The sequence below is a fragment of the Callithrix jacchus genome, chromosome 3, assembly GCF_049354715.1.
Source record: "Callithrix jacchus isolate 240 chromosome 3, calJac240_pri, whole genome shotgun sequence".
Lineage (NCBI taxonomy): Eukaryota > Metazoa > Chordata > Mammalia > Primates > Cebidae > Callithrix > Callithrix jacchus.
In genome coordinates this window covers 7274060-7292591 of record NC_133504.1, presented here as the reverse complement: position 1 = coordinate 7292591, position 18532 = coordinate 7274060, and the positions used below count along the sequence as shown (strand labels likewise).

At 50.2% G+C, this 18532-nt stretch overlaps 1 protein-coding gene across 8 annotated transcripts in view; it reads right to left on the bottom strand.

Annotated features, from left to right (window-relative positions):
* The window catches only part of ENPP6 (ectonucleotide pyrophosphatase/phosphodiesterase 6), a 179693-nt gene that overhangs the window by 5958 nt on the left and 155203 nt on the right, over nt 1-18532 (bottom strand). For 4 of the 8 annotated variants that reach the window (XM_035292554.3, XM_035292552.3, XM_054252738.2 and 1 more), the window contains one exon: nt 5178-5248. The exons of 1 other annotated variant lie outside the window; for it this stretch is intronic. In XM_035292554.3, coding sequence (XP_035148445.3) covers nt 5178-5248 — 71 coding nt within the window. Of the gene's footprint in view, nt 1-5124; nt 5249-18532 lie in introns of all 8 variants that reach the window. 3 more of the 8 variants (XM_078366188.1, XM_035292553.3, XM_078366186.1) reach the window with 1 other exon arrangement.

Genomic DNA, 18532 nt, shown 5'->3' with positions numbered 1-18532 from the left:
ACTGTGCTCTTTTTGTGACAACAGCACTTCCTTTGGGGGACTGGGGGGACGCTGAAGGGCCATCTGCTGCTGCTCCATGTCTGCAGAGCATAGTAGAGCCTGTATGGTCACAGAGTGACTGTCTTGCCCTTAACCAAATGAAATGCCGTGCTGACAGCCAGAGTACCAGCGTCTACTGCAGAGGCTCAAGACAGCTCAAGAATGTTTCTCACTGTCCCGCCCCGTCGAGGTCACAGGTCTTGATGGAATGTGAAACTGTGCCGTTTTCTCGGTGCTGGCTAGCTCAGCAGCCCTGGCGATGGTTTTCTAAATACATGTTGATCAGTGGAACACTCCTTGGGAGCATTTTCTCAATAGATAAAATAAGTTAGCCATGTGGAAAATGGTATGATAGCTGAGTCAGGGATCCATGTGAAGCCTCTGAGATCTAATGGAGGAGATCACTGTGCCCCTGCCCAGAGCGGCCCCCAAGCTCCAGAATCATCCAGGAACACACAGGGAGGGTGGCCATGCACAGTGCGGGGAGCGAGGGGCGCCAAGGGTGACACCACAAGCCTGCGAAGGGATTTCAGTCAAGGGCACTGCCTCCTTCTCTGCAGGGGCAAACGAGAGGCAGAATTCAAAGCACTTGTCCATTTAAAGAGTGAATGCAAGATCTTAGTAATACACCTACACAACTTCACGTCTAGGCCCCAGACCAGAGCTTCCAACAAAATACCCAGCGCTACATCAAGGCTGAATTGAGGGAGGAGATTTCAGCCCCTGAGAAAGGCCTGGGCCTGTACATTTTAGTTCTCCTGCAAGTTTTGAAGGAAATGAGTTGTTCGGGGGCTGTAAAGCCAAGTTTTCTAAGACATTAGAAAATAATCTTTATAATTGCTTTGCTAAACCATCACAAATACTTTAGTTAAAAAGCAAACAACAACACATTCCAGAGGCATCCACGCCAAATTCTGCTCCTCTATTCATCCTAGAATTACAAGCTGGACAAAAGTTAAATACAGATACTTTTGCCACACAGTGTGTTAGATCCAGGGCAACTGCCCACGTGACAGGCTTTGCTCCCTTTGAAGAACTCAAGTTGAATGCAATGTAAAGAGGTGTGTGGGCTCCAGCACCAGCCGGCTCCCCTGCACGCGCTAGCTGTGACCTCAGGAAATAGGCCTGGGGAGCCATCGTTCCTGGCACATTTTGTATCCTCGGTAAATGGTCACTGCTAGTATTTATTAATAAATATGTATGACAAGGGCAAACCATGGTTTGAATATATTCACTTTGTAAATTATTTGAAGGTTTCACTTTTCTTCAGGGGCATGGAGGATAAGGGTCAGCTTCTTTTCAGAGTAAAAATTCGTTTTCAAAAATGTAAAACGTGGCCGGGTGCGGTGGCTCACACCTGTCATCCCAGCACTGTGGAAGGCCGAGGTGGGCACATCGCCTGGACTTGGTGGTTCAGGACCAGCCTGGCCAGTATGATGGAACCCCGTCTCCACAAAAACACAAAAATCAGCTGGCAGGTGCCTGTAACCTCAGCTACTCAGGAGGCTGAGGCAGGAGAATCGCTTGAACCTGGGAGGCAGAGGTTGCAGTGAGCCGAGATTGAGCTGTTGCACTCCAATATATATAAAACCTGCCCAGAGAGGAAAAAGTAGGGGCTTCCCAGTATGTCAGCCCTCTCAGTATCAAGGCAAATCAGTCAATCAGATGAGCATGGTGGTTACTCTTCCCTTTCCAAGGAATCAGCTGAAGCAGAAGACGTCAGTGGAATGGTGGTTCCAGCGATATGGAAGCAACTCTTCTGTCTCCTCTTCATGTGACCTAATCCGACCGCCACCACATGGGGCCATGCCTTGCTGTGTGTGGGTGGGAGGGCACGTGAGGCAGTGGACGACAGTAAGCCCAGGTGTCCCCCAGCCTTTCAAATATCCACTTCCAAATGGGCATTAGGGCTCACACCTGTAATCCCAGCACTTTGGGAGGCTGAGGCAGGAGGATGGCTTGAGGCTGAGGAGTGCAAGACCAGCCTGGACAATATAGCAAGACCTCAACTCTGCAAAAATAAAAAAAGTAGCTAGTGGTATGTGTCTGCAGTCCCAGGTACTCAGGAGGCTGAGGCAGGAGAATCTCTTGAACCCAGGAGATGAAGGCTACAAGCGAGCCATCACACCACTGCACCCCAGCCTTGGTGACACAGTGAGACCCTGTCTCTAAAAAACAAAACAAAACAAAATCCTCTTCTTTCGCACTTCACAGGAAAAACTGAGATCAAATTCTTCTGACGAAAGTATTAGAAAATGTTATCTTTTTACATTGAAAATATGAAATCAAATTCTCTGCGTTTAAGCAGAAAGGAGAACTGGGATTTCTTTCCCATCCCATCTAGTTCATGACCTCCTGTTCTGCAGGGATGGTGCTTTGGGCTCGATGCAGAAGGGATCCAGGCTGGAATGAAAGGTTTTAGAAAACTCCTGAATAGCAAAACAACGCCTGATCCAACTGAGGACCCAGACAGGCTCTATTAGCTCAAAATGGCATTTCAGACTTGGACTGGGAATCCAAGCTATCCTCGTGCATTTACATTTTTTTGGATATTAAAAATGGGTCTCTTACAGAGAGGAAGTTCCGCAGGCTTACCCCGTGCCTGGCCACCTGGGGCTGCTTTCCCAGTGAAGCTTGCTAGCTCGCAGGCGGCTCACTGACTCACTCCTGCTGTCTTATCTTGAACGTGGAGTTCTCCAGGGCGAGATTAGACTGTTCAAATTAGAAACTGGGATTAACCAGAGAGAGGCTCTCCTGCAGAATGACCTCCCCTTCTCTTTGTTGGACCAGGCTCACTGACTTCTAATGCTGCATCTGGGCAGCTGCAGTGATGCCCAGTTTTTCCCTAAGCAAGAAGCACATGGAGTTAATCAGGAGGGATGCACCTTTATCTCAAAGTGCAGCTAGATGGCTATTAAAGGGCTTGCTCTTAAATTTTCCTCTCAGTAAACAGCCAGTGTGTAAAGCTGTTTAATCTTTCATGAGAATTGGAGCCAGAACGTGATGGTTTGCGGGAGGCTCTCCCCACACTGTATCTGCCTGAAAACACTTTGCAATTAGCCCAGTCCATTTTCATCAGGGTCATCTATCTGTCTATAAAAGACTGGGAGCTTTTAGTCAATGACCGAAGCCTCTGTTAATGGACAGACTCTCTCCACTGAATTTTAACTTTAAGCTAATGCAGCTTTGGGTACCTTGTTTAAAATTTGGGGTTTGGGGTTTGGTTCTGCTTTAAAATTTTCCTGAGACTCTCATTTGTATATAGTCCTTCAGCAGACAACTGGTTTGCATTCACGATCTTATTTCCCTCCTCTGGGAATGGAGAGTGTGATGCTTTTGAATGAAAGCCTTGCTGACTAATGTCCTCCCAGAGAAACACCACAGCCCTGGAATGTATCCAGCGTAGTCCAGCAGTGACCCTCAGCGTGCTCCATTCCTAATGCCTTTAGCTTTTGGGCTCTGCAGATCTGACCTGGGGCTCAGCTGACAGGAAGCTCCTCGTAACCATTGCTGGTGAAAGGCAACATGCTCGGGCATCTTCGGAACCCTCTCCTGGGCCCACATCATGAACGCCGCTGGTGCTCTGTGAACTTGCTCATGCTGCTTCTAATGCTCCCTTGGGAACCTGGATCACATGTGGAAAGGGATTTGTACTAATGTGTTTCTAAGTTCAGGCACCCATGGAGGTGGCAGAGACTGACACCTCATAGTTCTTAACAGGGATTTTGTGAAAAGTAGAGTCACCGTGGTAGGCTGGAGGAGGGATGCTGACATATGTCCTTGATCTCACTACATTGAAGAGATGAGCAGAGCTTGTAGATGTGATGTCGAACCTATACTATGAAAGGAAAGCGTGAACTTTTTTTTTTTGAAATGGAATCTCACTCTGTCACCCAGGCTGGAGTGCAATGGCATGCTCTCTGCTCACTGCAATCTTTGCCTCCCGGTTCAAGCAATTTTCCTGCCTCAGTCTCCCAAGTAGCTGGGATTACAGGTGTGCACCACCACGCCTGGCTAATTTTTGTATTTTTAAGTAGAGATGGGGTTTCACCATGTTGGTCAGGCTGGTCTCGAATCCCTGACCTCATGATCTGCTGGCCTCAGCCTCCCAAAGTGCTGGGATTACAGGCGTGAGCCACCACGCTCGAATGAAAACATGGACTTTTATGGGCTGAAACAATTTGATCTACATTTAGAAAAAGGCATTCAGAATACAGGTATCAGGGTATACGCTGCTTCTATTTAGTACAGGAGGAGGGACTGTGTTAAGAAAGAAGGATAGCTCATGAACCAGTCAGCTGAGGGTTGAGGGCTGGTGAATGCTTTTCTTCCCTTTTTAATTTTTTGTTTGGGGAGAAGACGGTGTTCAGTTAGTAGTGAGATCTTCAGAGTGTTTGGCAAAGTTTTCCAAAGTATGACTTGACAGGGATCCATCTGCTCAATCAAATGAGAGATATGCCCTCCTGGTCTCCCCTCTCCCCCAGCCCTAGGAATTAATCTGGTCAAGGAAGACACAGCAAATTTGCGCTCATCCAAGGCACCCCTCGTCATTCTGGCTCATTCATTCTTAAAGTCAGGCTCAGCGTCCCTTCCACGCCTGCCCTTGAGCACATCCCAGCTTCTGGTTGGACCCTAAACTAACTGAGCCTCCCTGAGGTGGGTGCTCTAGACGGGAAGGCCCGTGGAAGAGCCAGACCCCAAGAAGCGATCGCATCAACTGGAGACCCACAGCTGTCAGCAACCTGGTGTCCCATAAGCTTTCCTGGACATCAGATAGCTGTGAAATAACATTTTGATGAATTAGGTAAAAAGTGAATCACAAACATGTGGAATACATTTTCTTCACTGCACTCAGGATTTAAAATTTACAAGGAAAAGTATTTGGCCACATTTGCCAAACCCAAGAAGCATTTGAAAGGAAGCCAGCAAAAGCTGTTTCATGGAGACCGGCTGGGTTTGCTCTGCTTGGCTCATAAAGAGGGTCTGGAAGGAAATCCCTGCAGCCTCTCCTGGCACCCGTGGCGCCCCTTGCAGACACTTCCTTGGGAACGGGGCCTGAGAGCACTGGGTCAGTTCCTTGCCTACCAGGTCCGAAGGCCAGGAAGATGCCCCGCATGTCCATGAGCTCGTTGTCGTACCCGTGCCATCCACGCTGCCAGCCTTCCCGCTTGCCGGTGCTATTCATCCAAAACGGAAGCATCTCTCGATTCTGAAACCAAGCGAGGCAGTCACGTGACACTGTGTCCTGACGTTCCTGACCGCAGCGCTGAGCGGGCATCTGCTCCACGCTGCCACTCCACGGGGGTCTTTCCTCCCCTGCATCCTGCCTGAGCCACCCAGCCTCCACTGGGGCACTTCCTGCTCCAGGCAGCTCAGACCTGGGCAGCAGCTTATTCAAGGGCTAAGCGCCCTGGTCAGCAAGGTGTTTCCCTACATGGGGCTGAATTGTATCCATAATCAGTTTTAGAGCCACTAAATATAGTAAGTTAGTGGCAGAAGGGATGTTAAAGCGGACCTGCCATGTCATCAAAAATGTATCCAGTCTTTGTCTCAGGTTTGTAGCCCAGTGCTCCTAAAACCAGTACAATTTCCCCAGCGATAGGAACGCCTCTTGCTTTTCATTCATAAGGAGCTACTTTCTCCCACACCTGAGTTAATGCTACTGAGATGGGCCCTGGGGTTGGGGGCTAGACAGCTTCAGGGTAGGGGCTGGCCACCAGAGGAATCAGACCACAGGATGAGAGAGGGGTTAGAGATTGAGCCCAACCACCTGATCCGTGATTTCCTCACATCGGCGCAACAAAACGTCACGTGAAGCCCACAGGGAACGAGGTTCCGGGAGCCCCTCCCAGAAGCTGTGCACGCCTCCCCTCCCATGCTTTCTTTCCCACGTGCCTCTCTATATGGTGATTCCCAAGGGGCATCCATTACAATAAAACAGTCATCTTAAACACACTGTGCTTTCTTGAGTTCTGTGATTTGTCCTAGTGAATGATCAAACCTGAAGTAGGGTCATGTGACCCCTCGAATGTAGCCAAATCAGACACAGGTGCCAGCTGGCTGGAGACCCAGGACTTGTGGCTGGCATCTGAGTGGGGGCTGCCTTGTGGGATGGAGCCCCTTGACCTGTGAGGCCCACTCTCACTCCAGGTACTGGTGTCAGCATTGAACTGAACGGCAGGCTATCCAGTTGACAGAGAATCATCGAGAAACAGCATCTGTCTAATCACTACATTTCCTAGCAAAGCAGCTGGAGCCCAGAGGGGTCCCCTCAGCACATCCCAACACCCTCTCCCATGCAGCCCACCCTGCTGTTCTTCTTCCTAACCCTGCCCTGGGGAGTAGCTCCAAGCCAGCCTCCTCTCCTCTATTACCACACACACTGGAAGACGGCACCTTTGCTCCCCTGGTCCAGGTTCTGCAGATCTTCGTTTTCCTTACCCACTCTTCCTTTGGGATGGGTTCCAGAACCATCACTTCCCTTCACCCCTCTTTTCTTCGGAGCCAAATTTTCTTAAGACTACAGACACTCACTTGCTATGAAATAGAGGGCTAAGAGAAAGCTTTGCAAATCCCACGGAGGCTGCAGCCAGTGAGCACAAGCCTAGCCATGCACCGCAGAAGCCACTCATCCTTCTAAGACTTTGCCAAGGATGAACAGTGAGTTCTTGCTAAGCAGGCTCCAATATCACAAAAATATTTAATATTTCAAAGGCAGAAGGTAGAATAGGCTGGTCGTAATGAATGTGTAGACTCAAGACTGCTAAGCTACCAGCAATTCACAGGTTGGCTCCCAAGGCTAGTAACAGTGTCACGTGTTTAGTGAGCCAAGCAGTTCACCGAGAGCCGCCACCAACATGCAGTTAACCATGTAACAGCCCAGTGGTATGATACCATTTCAGCATTTTGTAGTTGAAGGGACTACGGCTCAGAGAGGTTAAGTGACAGTCGAGTCACACAGCTAGAGCAAGGCAGGGCTGCGATTGGAACCCGCCTCATCTGTCTCCAGCTGCCTGGGCCACTTCCACTCTGCACCGCTAGAGGTCACTGCATCACATCCTCGCTCACGAAGTGTGGCCAGACAGAGCACTCACAAGATTCTGGAACTGCGTTGGTGCAGTTAAATTGGGTTAAATTTCCAGCTCTGGGATCCTGGCTCTCTCACTTCTCTGAGCTGTGGCCTCCGTGCTGGCTCTGGCCTCCTTGCAGGGTCTGTGGGGATGGCACGACCGTGTGCTAAGTCCTTGACACGCAATAGATGCTCACTAGGTGGCAGCGGTCTGGTCCACAGATGACCCCCCGTGGCAGGGCCCGGCAGCGTGGGCCGAGAGGGCTGAGCCGCTTGCGCTGACTTAGCTGTCATATCACATTGCACAGCCATCTGCTCTCACCCCATAAATCGCCCCCTCGCACTGCAGCTTTCCAGGTTTCTCCATTTCCTGAGTTTCCCGCATGCCTCGTCCCTCCTGCAGCTGTGGCTTGTGTTTTTCCACGGGAAGGTTTGGCTCACCGACTGCATCTCTAACTTTCTCTTTTTGTTCCTTATCTGTCCGTGGTGATGACCGCAACACCTCCCATTTCAGCCTCTCGGCTAATTTAATGTGTCGCTTCTCCCTCTCACAGCCTGCGAGGCGGTGAGCTGGGAAGCACGAAGCAGAGCACTTCTGCTGTTAACGACCTCACCAAACACGAACCTCGTGGTCTCTGTGTGCCCCACGACGAAGAACAGCAGCGAGAGAGACGAAGACTGATGGCCCGATTTGAAGCGTACAGCCTGGATTCCACAAATAAACACACGGCAGCGATCAACCCCAGCCCTGAAGGCGACGCAGGATCTTTCTAGTCGTGGGTAAATCCACTCGTTTTTATTAAAATAAGTTGCCCCAGAAAAACAGTAGTTCTCAGTGATGAAAGAATCATAACCACCTTGCGGTCAGGTGCACAGGTAACTGTCTGGTGTAAGCCACAGACTGCATGACGTCCCCGCAGCCTTCATTTCACAACGCTGCAGCAATGATTTTCTTCTTTTTCCTCTGCCAGTGGCTTTTAGCACCTTTGCTTCGTACCCCACATTGTCTTTTCGAGGGCATGCAGCGGAGGCCAGACCTACGAAGACGGGCCTGTCCCAGATCCCTCGGCCTCCAGGGCGGGAATCCCCACCTGCCGATCCGCAGCTCCGGCTTGGGCTGCTGGCCCCATCCAGCCCCCGCGGGGCCCAGGGACTGCCACATGGCGCCACCTAGTGACATCCGAGGAGGCGCCCGAGCCCTCCAGATCTGGCCGAAGGTGAGAAACAAGGGTAGAGGGAGGGCTTGTGTGTGTGTGTTCAAGGGGAGGGGCGCCTCTAAGTGGGATCCCACTGCCGGGTGGGCAGCCAGTTCCCAGGGTGGCAGGAAGCACGCGGTTTTCCTGCAACGTGTGTTGGAGGGGTGGCTCCCGCTCATCAGCGGGTGTGGATGGAATCCACTACCATGCAGGTGGAGAAGGAGCGGGTGTCCTCAGGTGAGAGGAGTCCCAGGCAACGGTGGAACGTCCCTGCCAGCCTGTGGGAGAAGCCCATGATTTCAGGGCCGATTTATTTAGTTCCACGGGCATGCACTGCGCTCGGGATTCATGCCAGGAACTCGGCTAGGCTTCTGGGGTGTGGGGCACAGAGGTGGAGGGCAGCTCCTTCCCCTTCCAGAGCTCAGCTTTAGTGAGGGAGGAAGGGGGCTGCAGCTGCTGGGCACTGACCAGGCGTGAACCGGACCAGGAGGGGGTGTCCAGCCCGAAGCCCGGAGAGAGGCTCAGGCCCCAGGGAGGCCTTCAGCAGAGGGGACACGGGAGGAGGTCTGTGGGGAGAGGCAGTGAGTGGGGACGTAGCTTTGTGCATGCATCCTACATGTGTGTAAGCACGTGTGTGCATGTGTGTGTGAATGTGTGTGTGCACGCATATGTGCCTGTGTATGAGTGTGAGTGCATGAGTGTGTGTGTGTGTGTGTGTGTGTATATGTGAGTGTGTATGTGTGTAGCGGCAGGCAGGGAGATGGAGAGGAGAAGTCAGAAAGAGGAGTCCACAAAGGGAGCCCAAGTAAAGAGAGTGGGGACGCTCTAAGGCTCTGGAGTGACAGAGTCCTGGGAACTCCAAGAGGGGGGAACCCGTGAATGACCTCGGAGGGAAAGGTTGAAAGAAAGCTGGCATCAGAGAGAGACTGCTGGAAAAGCCAGGAGCGGAGAGGAACTGGGTTGTTTTGCTCTCAATAGCTAGTGGGGTTGTGCCAACCACACAGGGTGACCAGCTCCCCTGGTTTGCAGCTGAGTGGGCTTCAGCGATGCGAGACTTTCCGTTTTAAAACCAGGACAGTCCCAGGCAAACCAGGACAGGTTGGCCACTGTACAATCAGCACCATGTTAGGAATGTACGTTAACGTCTTCACCCAGGGCGATGTGTTCAACTCTTCCCAGTGCCTTCCAAGAACCCTCCCCAGACAGGGGCGGACAGCAATGCCAGGACCCTTCTTCTTGATGAGCCCCTCAACCAGCTAATCATGTCTAACAGGAAGGAACCAGAAATAAATCGCCGCACCCCAGGAAGCGCGGTGAGAAGCAGCTGAGCGGTTGCTTGCAAGCTTGCGCTGTTTTCTGCTGGTGATGGCATTCTACCTGGGCGCCTGCACCCATCGGCTGCTCCCCATGATAATGCCTCTTCTATGCTTGCATTGATTTGGGAAGCCAGGGAATAATCATGAGAGAAGAGTTATAATTTCTAGACTAGGCCTTCGTCGCAGTCATCTTAGCATTAAAATGAAAAGAAAACGTGACATTCGCTCTTTACCTCCAAATCAGAAACCCGCTAAATACAGCGTGTTCCACGCTTGCCAGGACCCATACGTTTCCGCTCAGCATTGCGGGGTTCCTTTGTGTGCTGAGCTGAGCTGAGCCGTCTGGGAGCACACTTAGAAATGAGAGGCTGGGCTGGGAATGAAGGTGCAGGCAGAGAGAGGGGCGCAAGGACAGGAAGAGCAGGAAGCACCAGGCTGTCCACGTTCACCATTTGCTGTCTGCACATGGGCAAGGGGCGGCTGTGGCAAACTCTCGGGCCATTTACTTGGTTTTTCGTGATGCGTTTTTGGAATACATGAGCACATATATTTCTCACCCATTCCTTCCCATTTCTCTCCAGCATGTAGAGGAGAGTGGTTGCTAAGCTGGGAAGAATAACGGAGGAAGCTGGTGGTCCACAGCTGCCCAACATCTGGCTTCCAGCTCTGTCCTGCATCCATAAATGACCCCTCCCAAGGTGGCTGGAAGAGGCACTGCTGCAGGACCTTGTCTGGTCCCTCCTGCTCTGCCTGGTGCTGGCCCTCTGACCTTTTTCCCACAGAGGCCATGGTGTCGCTCCCTGCTGGAAAGCAGAGTGCTCACCATCCACACTGGTACATCCCATGCTGGCTGCACACAGACCACCCCAAGCTTGGCCTGGGCCTGGCTCTTGGATATTTGCATTCAGCAGGTCAGGAGGCGTTGAGGAATCTCCTCTTAATGTCCCCCAGGTGGTTGGGATGTGCAGTCAGGCGTGGGAATGGCTGGAAGCCACTCACCTGGCATCTGCCATGGGCCATGTTAAAGGATGACTGTCTTTTTCTGAGAACTTCCTGAGATCAGGGACTGTGCCTCACGTCCCTTTGTGTGGCCCTGGGCATAGCAACATGGGCCTTCCTCTTACAAAGTTCAAAGGGCTTCAAGGGACTGCGGAGTCAGACACAAGATCAGAGGCTACAGAGCTGCTTTCTAACAGGCAGGAGCCAGGGCAGCCCTCCAGCTGCTCCAACAGGTGCTTCACTCCCATGGGCTGCTGACTGATACATCATGTCTCCTTTCAACCACTGAAAGTATAATTCTCATGAGGTGTCAGGTCAGGGACCCAAGTCCTTCCCTTTCTCCCTTGAGGCATCACAACAGGTCTCTAGGGAACGGGGCAACACCACTGAAATCTGGACACATTACGTAAAGGTGAAACCGAACCAATGTGTATTAGAGGCCTAATAAAAATCGACTTGTTCTTCTAGGACATGGTTATAACAGAAGCCTCCCACCTCCCTGAAAACACAATACACTTGTGACATTCTCCCAGTCTGAGAAAAGGCACCAATAATGTTCAAGTCATGGGTGGCCTCAGTGGAAACGCTGGTGAAATGATGACAGTTTGGCTGGCTTGGATGGTTTTGCTGCTGGTGTGAAGGTTGGGATATGGTTTCTTTTATAAACCACGCTTTCTCAGATTTTGTGGCATTGCTATTTTAAATTATCCTGCAGAGAGGCTTCCAGCCTCTGTGGAGCCCGTGGGAGTGGTGGTTAGGAGCCTTTGAGATGTGTTTGCCACATGCCGCTCCAAAGAGATGTTCCCTTAACCATTTCCCTTTCTCTGCCTCTCTAAAACAGAATTTAATTGCTTAGGCCTCTCGGGCCACTGGCCTGACCTCAGAGAGCCCCTGGCCACACACTGCTTGATCCTCGAAATGGGAAATGCAGACAGCAAAGTCAGCAGGGATCCAGAGACGTGGGAGTTTAGAGTGGAGCGAGGCGCTGGAGAAAAGCACTCAGTGGATGGGGTTTCTTTTTCCTTTTCTTTTTCATCAGAATCATGTTTCTTGCAGTGTGCCCAGACTGAGAAAAGTATGCATGTGCTCCCACGCAGCGCACAGAGTGACCCCGGTCACCACCAGAAAGCACGCAGCTTCCCGCCCTACATCTGACTTCGTGAAGCCCGGTTAGGCAGGCCTGGACAATACCACAAAAACTGCCACTAAAACTCAGGGGCCACGTTTTCCAGATTGTCTTGATTTCCCCAGATAGTTTGGGTCCAGGCCTAATAGCCATTCAACTACAGCCTTTATAATTGAACCTGGCATTTCATATCCTTTTCCAGTTTTCAAAAGAAGTCTTTCCTCTGGAGGAAAAGATCGGCCTTCTTTAGAAGCTTGGGCCTGAATTTGCTGCATTTCTCTCAAGACAGGCAGGGGTCCAGAAGATCAACGGCAAAACACCATGTTCCAAAATATTTCACCAAGCTCTGGGGAAACCTCTCCCCATCCCACCCTTGTGAGCATGCTGGCCTAGAATGCACACTGTCAGGAGAGGCTGCAGAAATTAGCCCTTCTGAGCTGGGAGGGGCTGGGAGAGCGGCTGTGTCCTACCCTTGGACTGTAGCTCTGGGCCAGCCAAGTGAGGAGAATTGTTGTTCGTGGTTTCAACACCTCTTCCCTGTTGAAATCTCTTCTGGGGCTACTAATAATTAGCCCCGGTTGAAAGCCTGACCTCGCTTTCTTCTCTTTTTACGCGGTGACTGGTTTACACATCTACCAAGTGAAAACCTGTCAGTCAGTAGCCAAGAATCAGCTGTCTCAATATTTATTAATTCGTTCACCTGCTAACGTCTACTGAGCCTCTACAAGCTTCATCATGGGACACAAAGGTCAAGATGCCGAAGACCTGTCCTCAGGGAGCTTCCACTCCAGGAGGGCAGATTCCAAACCAGATAAACAAATGTAGCACCAGGTCTTACAGAAATTCCAAGCTGGAGGACATTAGCAACTCTTGCATGTTTCCCGGAGGAGATGGTGTTTGAGTTGGGCTTTGAAGGACAGGTGGTGGCGGCTGGCACACAGGGCATTCCAGGGACGCCACTGATTATTTGTCGGGCTGATTGAAGTCACTCAGGTGAGCACCATTACCCCTCCCTGACCAAATTCCCGACACCTAAGTCTTGCACTGGAAGAACTGTTTTCACAAACAAAAATTTTGGTTCCAGTATATTCAAGTTACCCATGTCGGTGATCAGAAAGGAGAGGCCCGGGGTAAGGAAGAGGAAAAGGAGGTGAAGTGGGCTTGGAGCAGCTGTGGAGGTTTTTGCAGTATGACATGAGCAAGAAAATCGAAAAAGGTGATGGCAGAACTTCTGTTTCTGCTAGTGTGAAGGAGCCGAGACGTAGTCTAGACCCCGCAGACGCCAGAAGGGTGAGTCTGTCACTGAGAAACACGAAGTCAGAAACACACCGAACATTCTGATGAGATGTTTGGGAAGAACTGGGTGGGACTGCATGCTTCATGCTACACTTGTATCAGGTCCTGGCTTTGTTGCTCAGAGATCTGTAACCATAGGCAGGGCGCCTAAAATGCTGAGGCTCCATTGACTCCATAAAATTGGGGTCACAGAGTCCAATGAGGAGACAGGCACTTAATTAATTAAGGAGGTTCTTAATCCCAAATAGTCACTATTGTTATGGTTGGTATTGACCAAAATTTTTTTAAATCTCCATATATTCATTACCTGAAAAACATACACTAACTTGATTCGTATGTCATTGAAACTTTTGTGGGGCCATAGGGGCTCTTTCCAAAGTCTATGACAATCCAGGCACAGAAAATGAAGATTCTGGATGCTCTGCAGCATCCAGTATTACTAATTAAAGGTGCATGAAATCAATTGACAGTCTGTTTGGTGGGTAAGTGTAACGATTTTCATGGGAGTGCTCATGACCTCAGTTCTTCAACTCTGTTCTTCCCATGACCTATGAATTACATTACCCTGAAGACGATGGATCCTGATCCTTCCCTGTCAAAATTCCCTGTGGTTTCCCATGGAATTTAAGATAAAATATATCAAGTCTTTTTTTTTTCTCGAAAGAGTCTCGCTCTGTCACCCAGGCTGCAGTGCAATGGTGCGATCTTGGCTCACTGCAACTGCCACCTCCCAGGTTCAAGTGATTCTCCTGCCTCAGCCTTTCAAGTAACTGGGATCATAGACCTGTGCCACCGTGCCCGGCTAATTTTTGTATTTTTAGTAGAGATGGGTTTTTACCATGTTGGCCAGGCTGGTCTCGAACCCCTGACCTCAGGTGATCCACCCTGCTCGGCCTCCCAAAGTGCTGGAATTATAAGCGTGAGCACATCCAGCCACAAAAATACCAGGTCTTAAGATAAAAAATACCCAGTCCTGGCCCGACACTCCCTTACTTACCTAGGCAGCCCCATCTCGTTGCCACGTCCCCTTCCTGGCTCCCCACACTTGGCCACGTGGCCCATTCTTTCCATCCCTCTAACTCTCAGAGGTCTTTCCTGCCTAAGGTTCTTCAGGCATCCCATTCCCTCAGCCTGGAGAGCACTTCTGGGTTTCAGCATCAAGTTCCCTTCTCAGAGAGGGTTCCCCAGCCCCTCATCGGGTTCCTGTTACCCCCCACCCTAGTACCCTCCTCACGACGCTCTCTGTGTCTGTGACAGCACTTATCATGGTGATTTATTTGTGTGGCGTGAGTGTTTATTTAGTGTCTAGTTCCTTCACTAGCAGGAGGGCAGGAGAGGGGCAAGGACTCCCAGCAGCTCCCACTGAGGAATTAGAAGCTGTCATTGGCCTCAGAGGTAGTAGGCACTCAGCACACACCTGCTGGTGAGCTAGATGTGTGATTGCTGAGGCACACGGCCTTCGCGGCCAAGGATGGACGAGTGTGCTTGAGTTGCTGGAAACTGCCCACAGTCTTTCTCCACTGGGCATTTGGCTGTGTTGTGCCTGACTCTCCCATAATTTAGCATCGCCAAGCCGCCTCCTTAGTGCCCCTGGCCCACTGTGACATTGTGACAACCCAACCTGCCCCAGGCCCCTGGGGGAGGCAGTGGCAGGGTGACCAACTGAAAACCCCAGTGGAGCCAACCTGGGCAGGGCTCCCGTGCTCTGGGGAAGAGTGTGACCTTCATCCCCTGGTGGCAAGATGCCAGGCAAAAGCTTTCCAGATGACAGGGACCAGCTCTTAGGCGGGCTTCAGTGAGGACTGCCCATTTCCTAGCCTTGAAGCAAAGAGCTTGGCTGGTGTGACAGGCTTAGCCCCGTAGAGGCAGCCTGTGCTTTACCTCTTTCTGTTTCATCCTGTGGAAATAAGTACACTTTCAGATTTCTCTCCTTTCAGGACATGAAGCCAGAGAAAGGACCGACAGCAGTTGGACATCCAGCTGGTTTGCTGACAAGTGCAGGGGCAGAGGCAAAGTGGCGGCCCTGGCCGGGGGGCTTGCTTTGCTAAGGCAGGGCCAGCAGTCCCGCTGCATGGCTGTGCAGTTCCAGGGAACACATTCAATCTGTCTCTGTCGTTATCTTTCTCAGTGACACCTCTCTGAGAAATCCTAAGAAAAAGACGAACTCAGTTAAGTCTTCCTGTTAGTGCAGCTGCCTCGGAGTCTGCAAGGCTTACACTGATGATAGGAAGTGAGTGTGTTTGGGGAAAAGGCTTTTTAACCAAGGAAACCAAATCTTCCACGTTTCTGAGATGGCGCCTGTAGGCAGAAAGGAGTGGGGACAGGACTCTCGAGGCTCTCACCCAGCATCACCGTGTCCTGACTCAGCTGTTTTCCTAATCGAGGCTAAACCAGAAACCAGTCCCATCTTCCAGGTGGACTCAGACCCAGAGAGATTGCTTTCAGGCCGAGAGTGTCGCCATGCCACAGATGCAAAGCGTAAGCCAGCCCTGAAACGTCGACGCATGTACTGTGGACGGGTATGTAGGTTTCAGGACAAAACTTAACATTCTTTCACCATTTGGGGAGAAATTTTGCAAATAGGAATGTGAGCAATTAAGAGCCTTGGCACAGAGCAGAAACGGGGATATAGAGTGGAGATTTTAACTCCCTGCTGTCAGGAAAGGATAACAAACAACAGAATGATGTGAAATAAAGAGGTCTAAGCCAACAGGGAAAGAACAGGCCCTTGTTTTCGGGATTTCTCAGGAAGCAAACAAAGCCCCAGCGTTATGTTAAAGTAGAATCAGGGCCAGGTGCAGTGGCTCATCCCTGTAATCCCAGCACTATGGGAGGGCAAGATGGGCGGATCACCTGAGGTTGGGAGTTTGAGATCAGCCTGATCAACATGAAGAAACCCCATCTCTACTAAAAATATAAATTTAGCCGGGCATGGTGGTGCATGCGGGTAATCCCAGCTGCTCAGGAGGCTGAGGCAGGAGAATCTCTTGAACCCGGGAGGCGGAGGTTGCAGTGAGCCAAGATTGCACCACTGCACTCCAGCCTGGATGACAAGAACAAAACTCCATTTCAAAAAAAAAAAAAGGAGAATCAGAAATTATAACCTTTACATATGACTTCTTAATGATAAAAACTCATAAATTCCATGACAGAAGTAAAATGATTAAGATATTTAGTCTAGGAAGCTGCAAAGAGTCATTAAAAGATATCTCAGTATCTCTCAGGACTCAGGGACGATTATGATTTTCCAGAGAAACATTTGTCTTTGGGATATAGATGCCATGAATTATATTAATGGAAGTGATTCTTCTCTTTGGGTAGACTTCTGAAAAGCTCGGACCATGTGAGCGTTCCAGTGTATTTAGCAGTGTGCTATTTTCAGAACTAACAGTATCAGCCGGGCACGGTGGCTCACGCCTGTAATCCCAGCACTTTGAGAGACCGAGGTGGGCAGATCACTTGAGGTCAGGAGTTCGAGACCACCCTGGCCAACATGATGAAACTCTGTTTCTACTAGAAATATAAAAATTAGCCGGGCATGGTGGCAGACGCCTGTAGTCCCAGCTACTCGGGAGGCTGAAGCAGGAGGATCTCTTGAACCCGGGAGGTGAGATTGCAGTGGGCCAAGATCACGCCACTGCACTCCAGCCTGGGTGACAGAGTGAGACTCTGTCTCAAAAAAACAACAAAAACAAAACAAACAAACAAAAAAGAACTAACAGAACCCACGATGCAGAGTCATCAGGGGACGTAGAGACAGGAACTAGACGCACTTAATTCAAGGTCGCTCTTATAGTGGCAGCTGTTGTTGTCATTGACTAAAATGTAAACAGAAATTTTTCTTGATGTACTTATTATCTGCAAAGTGCAAAATAACTTTAGATGCACGTCCTTGAAGCTTTGCGGGAGGGGTCGTTCCCGAGTTCCTAAGGATCGGGGCGTCACAGATGACGATGAGTTCTGCAGCACGTATCATTAGTAATTAAAGGTGCCTGAGCCACCATGGACGGTCTATTAGTGAGCCATCCTCGTCTTTCAGAGCTAATTGTATTTTTCACACCCTATTTATCTTATTTATGATGTTCGTTCTTGTTTTTCAAGATTTCTGCTTCACTTATCTTTGAAATTACCTCAAATCTTTCTTTGGAAATGATTGTATATTTTAAAATGCCGCTCAAGGAATTCTCAGTAGCTCGGCGTTCTTCCTTCCTGTCCTGCGGCTTCTCTGTAAAGTGCAGTATATACAGACAAACGTGTGTGTGTGTGTGTGTGTGTGTGTGTCTGTGTGTGTGTGTGTGTGTATTTGTCAATGCCTACAAAAGTAATATATAATAGAACATAACATGGTCAGCATTAATGTGTCGGTTTCCTACAGGGGAGCAGGTACTTGGACCCACAGCAGAGTGCGGGGCGGGAGGATGGCGGGGAGATGGAAGCAGAGCCAGGGGCAGGAGGATGCGTCCTCAGAATCATCACTGGGTGTCCTGAGAGGGCCAGCACCAGGCAGAATGGGTGCAGAGGTGCTGTTTGTCCTTGCTGTCCCCTTACCCCTTCTCTCTGTTCTTTGTTTCGAGACCCCTGTCTGCCTGACTCCTGGCCTCGGTTTCACTTCTGTCCTGTGATTGTGGCCCCCTGGTCTGCACTTCAGCACAATTTCACATCACAGAACCAAAGCTGAGCCAGGGGAAGCCGCTAGTGGGTTCTGGGTGAAAGCAGACTCACAGCGCAGTTAAAGTTTATGCATCAACGCTTCTCAAGTGTGTGAACTTCTTCCAAGTCCCTGTACCTAATTTTATATTCAAAATTGTGTTTGTATACCTCTTTAAGAGAGATTCCCCTCACCTTAATTCTATAGTCCCCAGAGTCCTACAAAACCTCAGACTCTGACCCTGGATCCGGTATGTATATTTTGCTTCCTGATAAAAGCGGGAGATGTGCAAAGAGAACCCACACCCTTTCTTTCCTGCTTTGGGGTGTCCTAATGGGATATGATGTGATGCTTGGAGCTGCAGCAACCACCTTGTGACCTTGAGGAAAGGCAAGAGCATTGCAGAAGAGCTGGCTTGGGGTGTGATGTAACTGAGTTACGGATTCAGCAATCCTGCAATTGCCTGCTCCAGACTTCTAGTTATGTGGGACAGCAGATCCTTCTAGTTACGTGGGACAGCAGATCCTTCTAGTTACGTGGGATAGCAGATCCTTCTAGTTACGTGGGACAGCAGATCCTTCTAGTTACGTGGGACAGCAGATCCTTCTAGTTACGTGGGACAGCAGATCCTTCTAGTTACGTGGGACAGCAGATCCTTCTAGTTACGTGGGACAGCAGATCCTTCTAGTTACGTGGGACAGCGGATCCTTCTAGTTACGTGGGATAGCGGATCCTTCTAGTTACGTGGGGTAGCGGATCCTTCTAGTTACGTGGGGTAGCGGATCCTTCTAGTTACGTGGGATAGCGGATCCTTCTAGTTACGTGGGGTAGCGGATCCTTCTA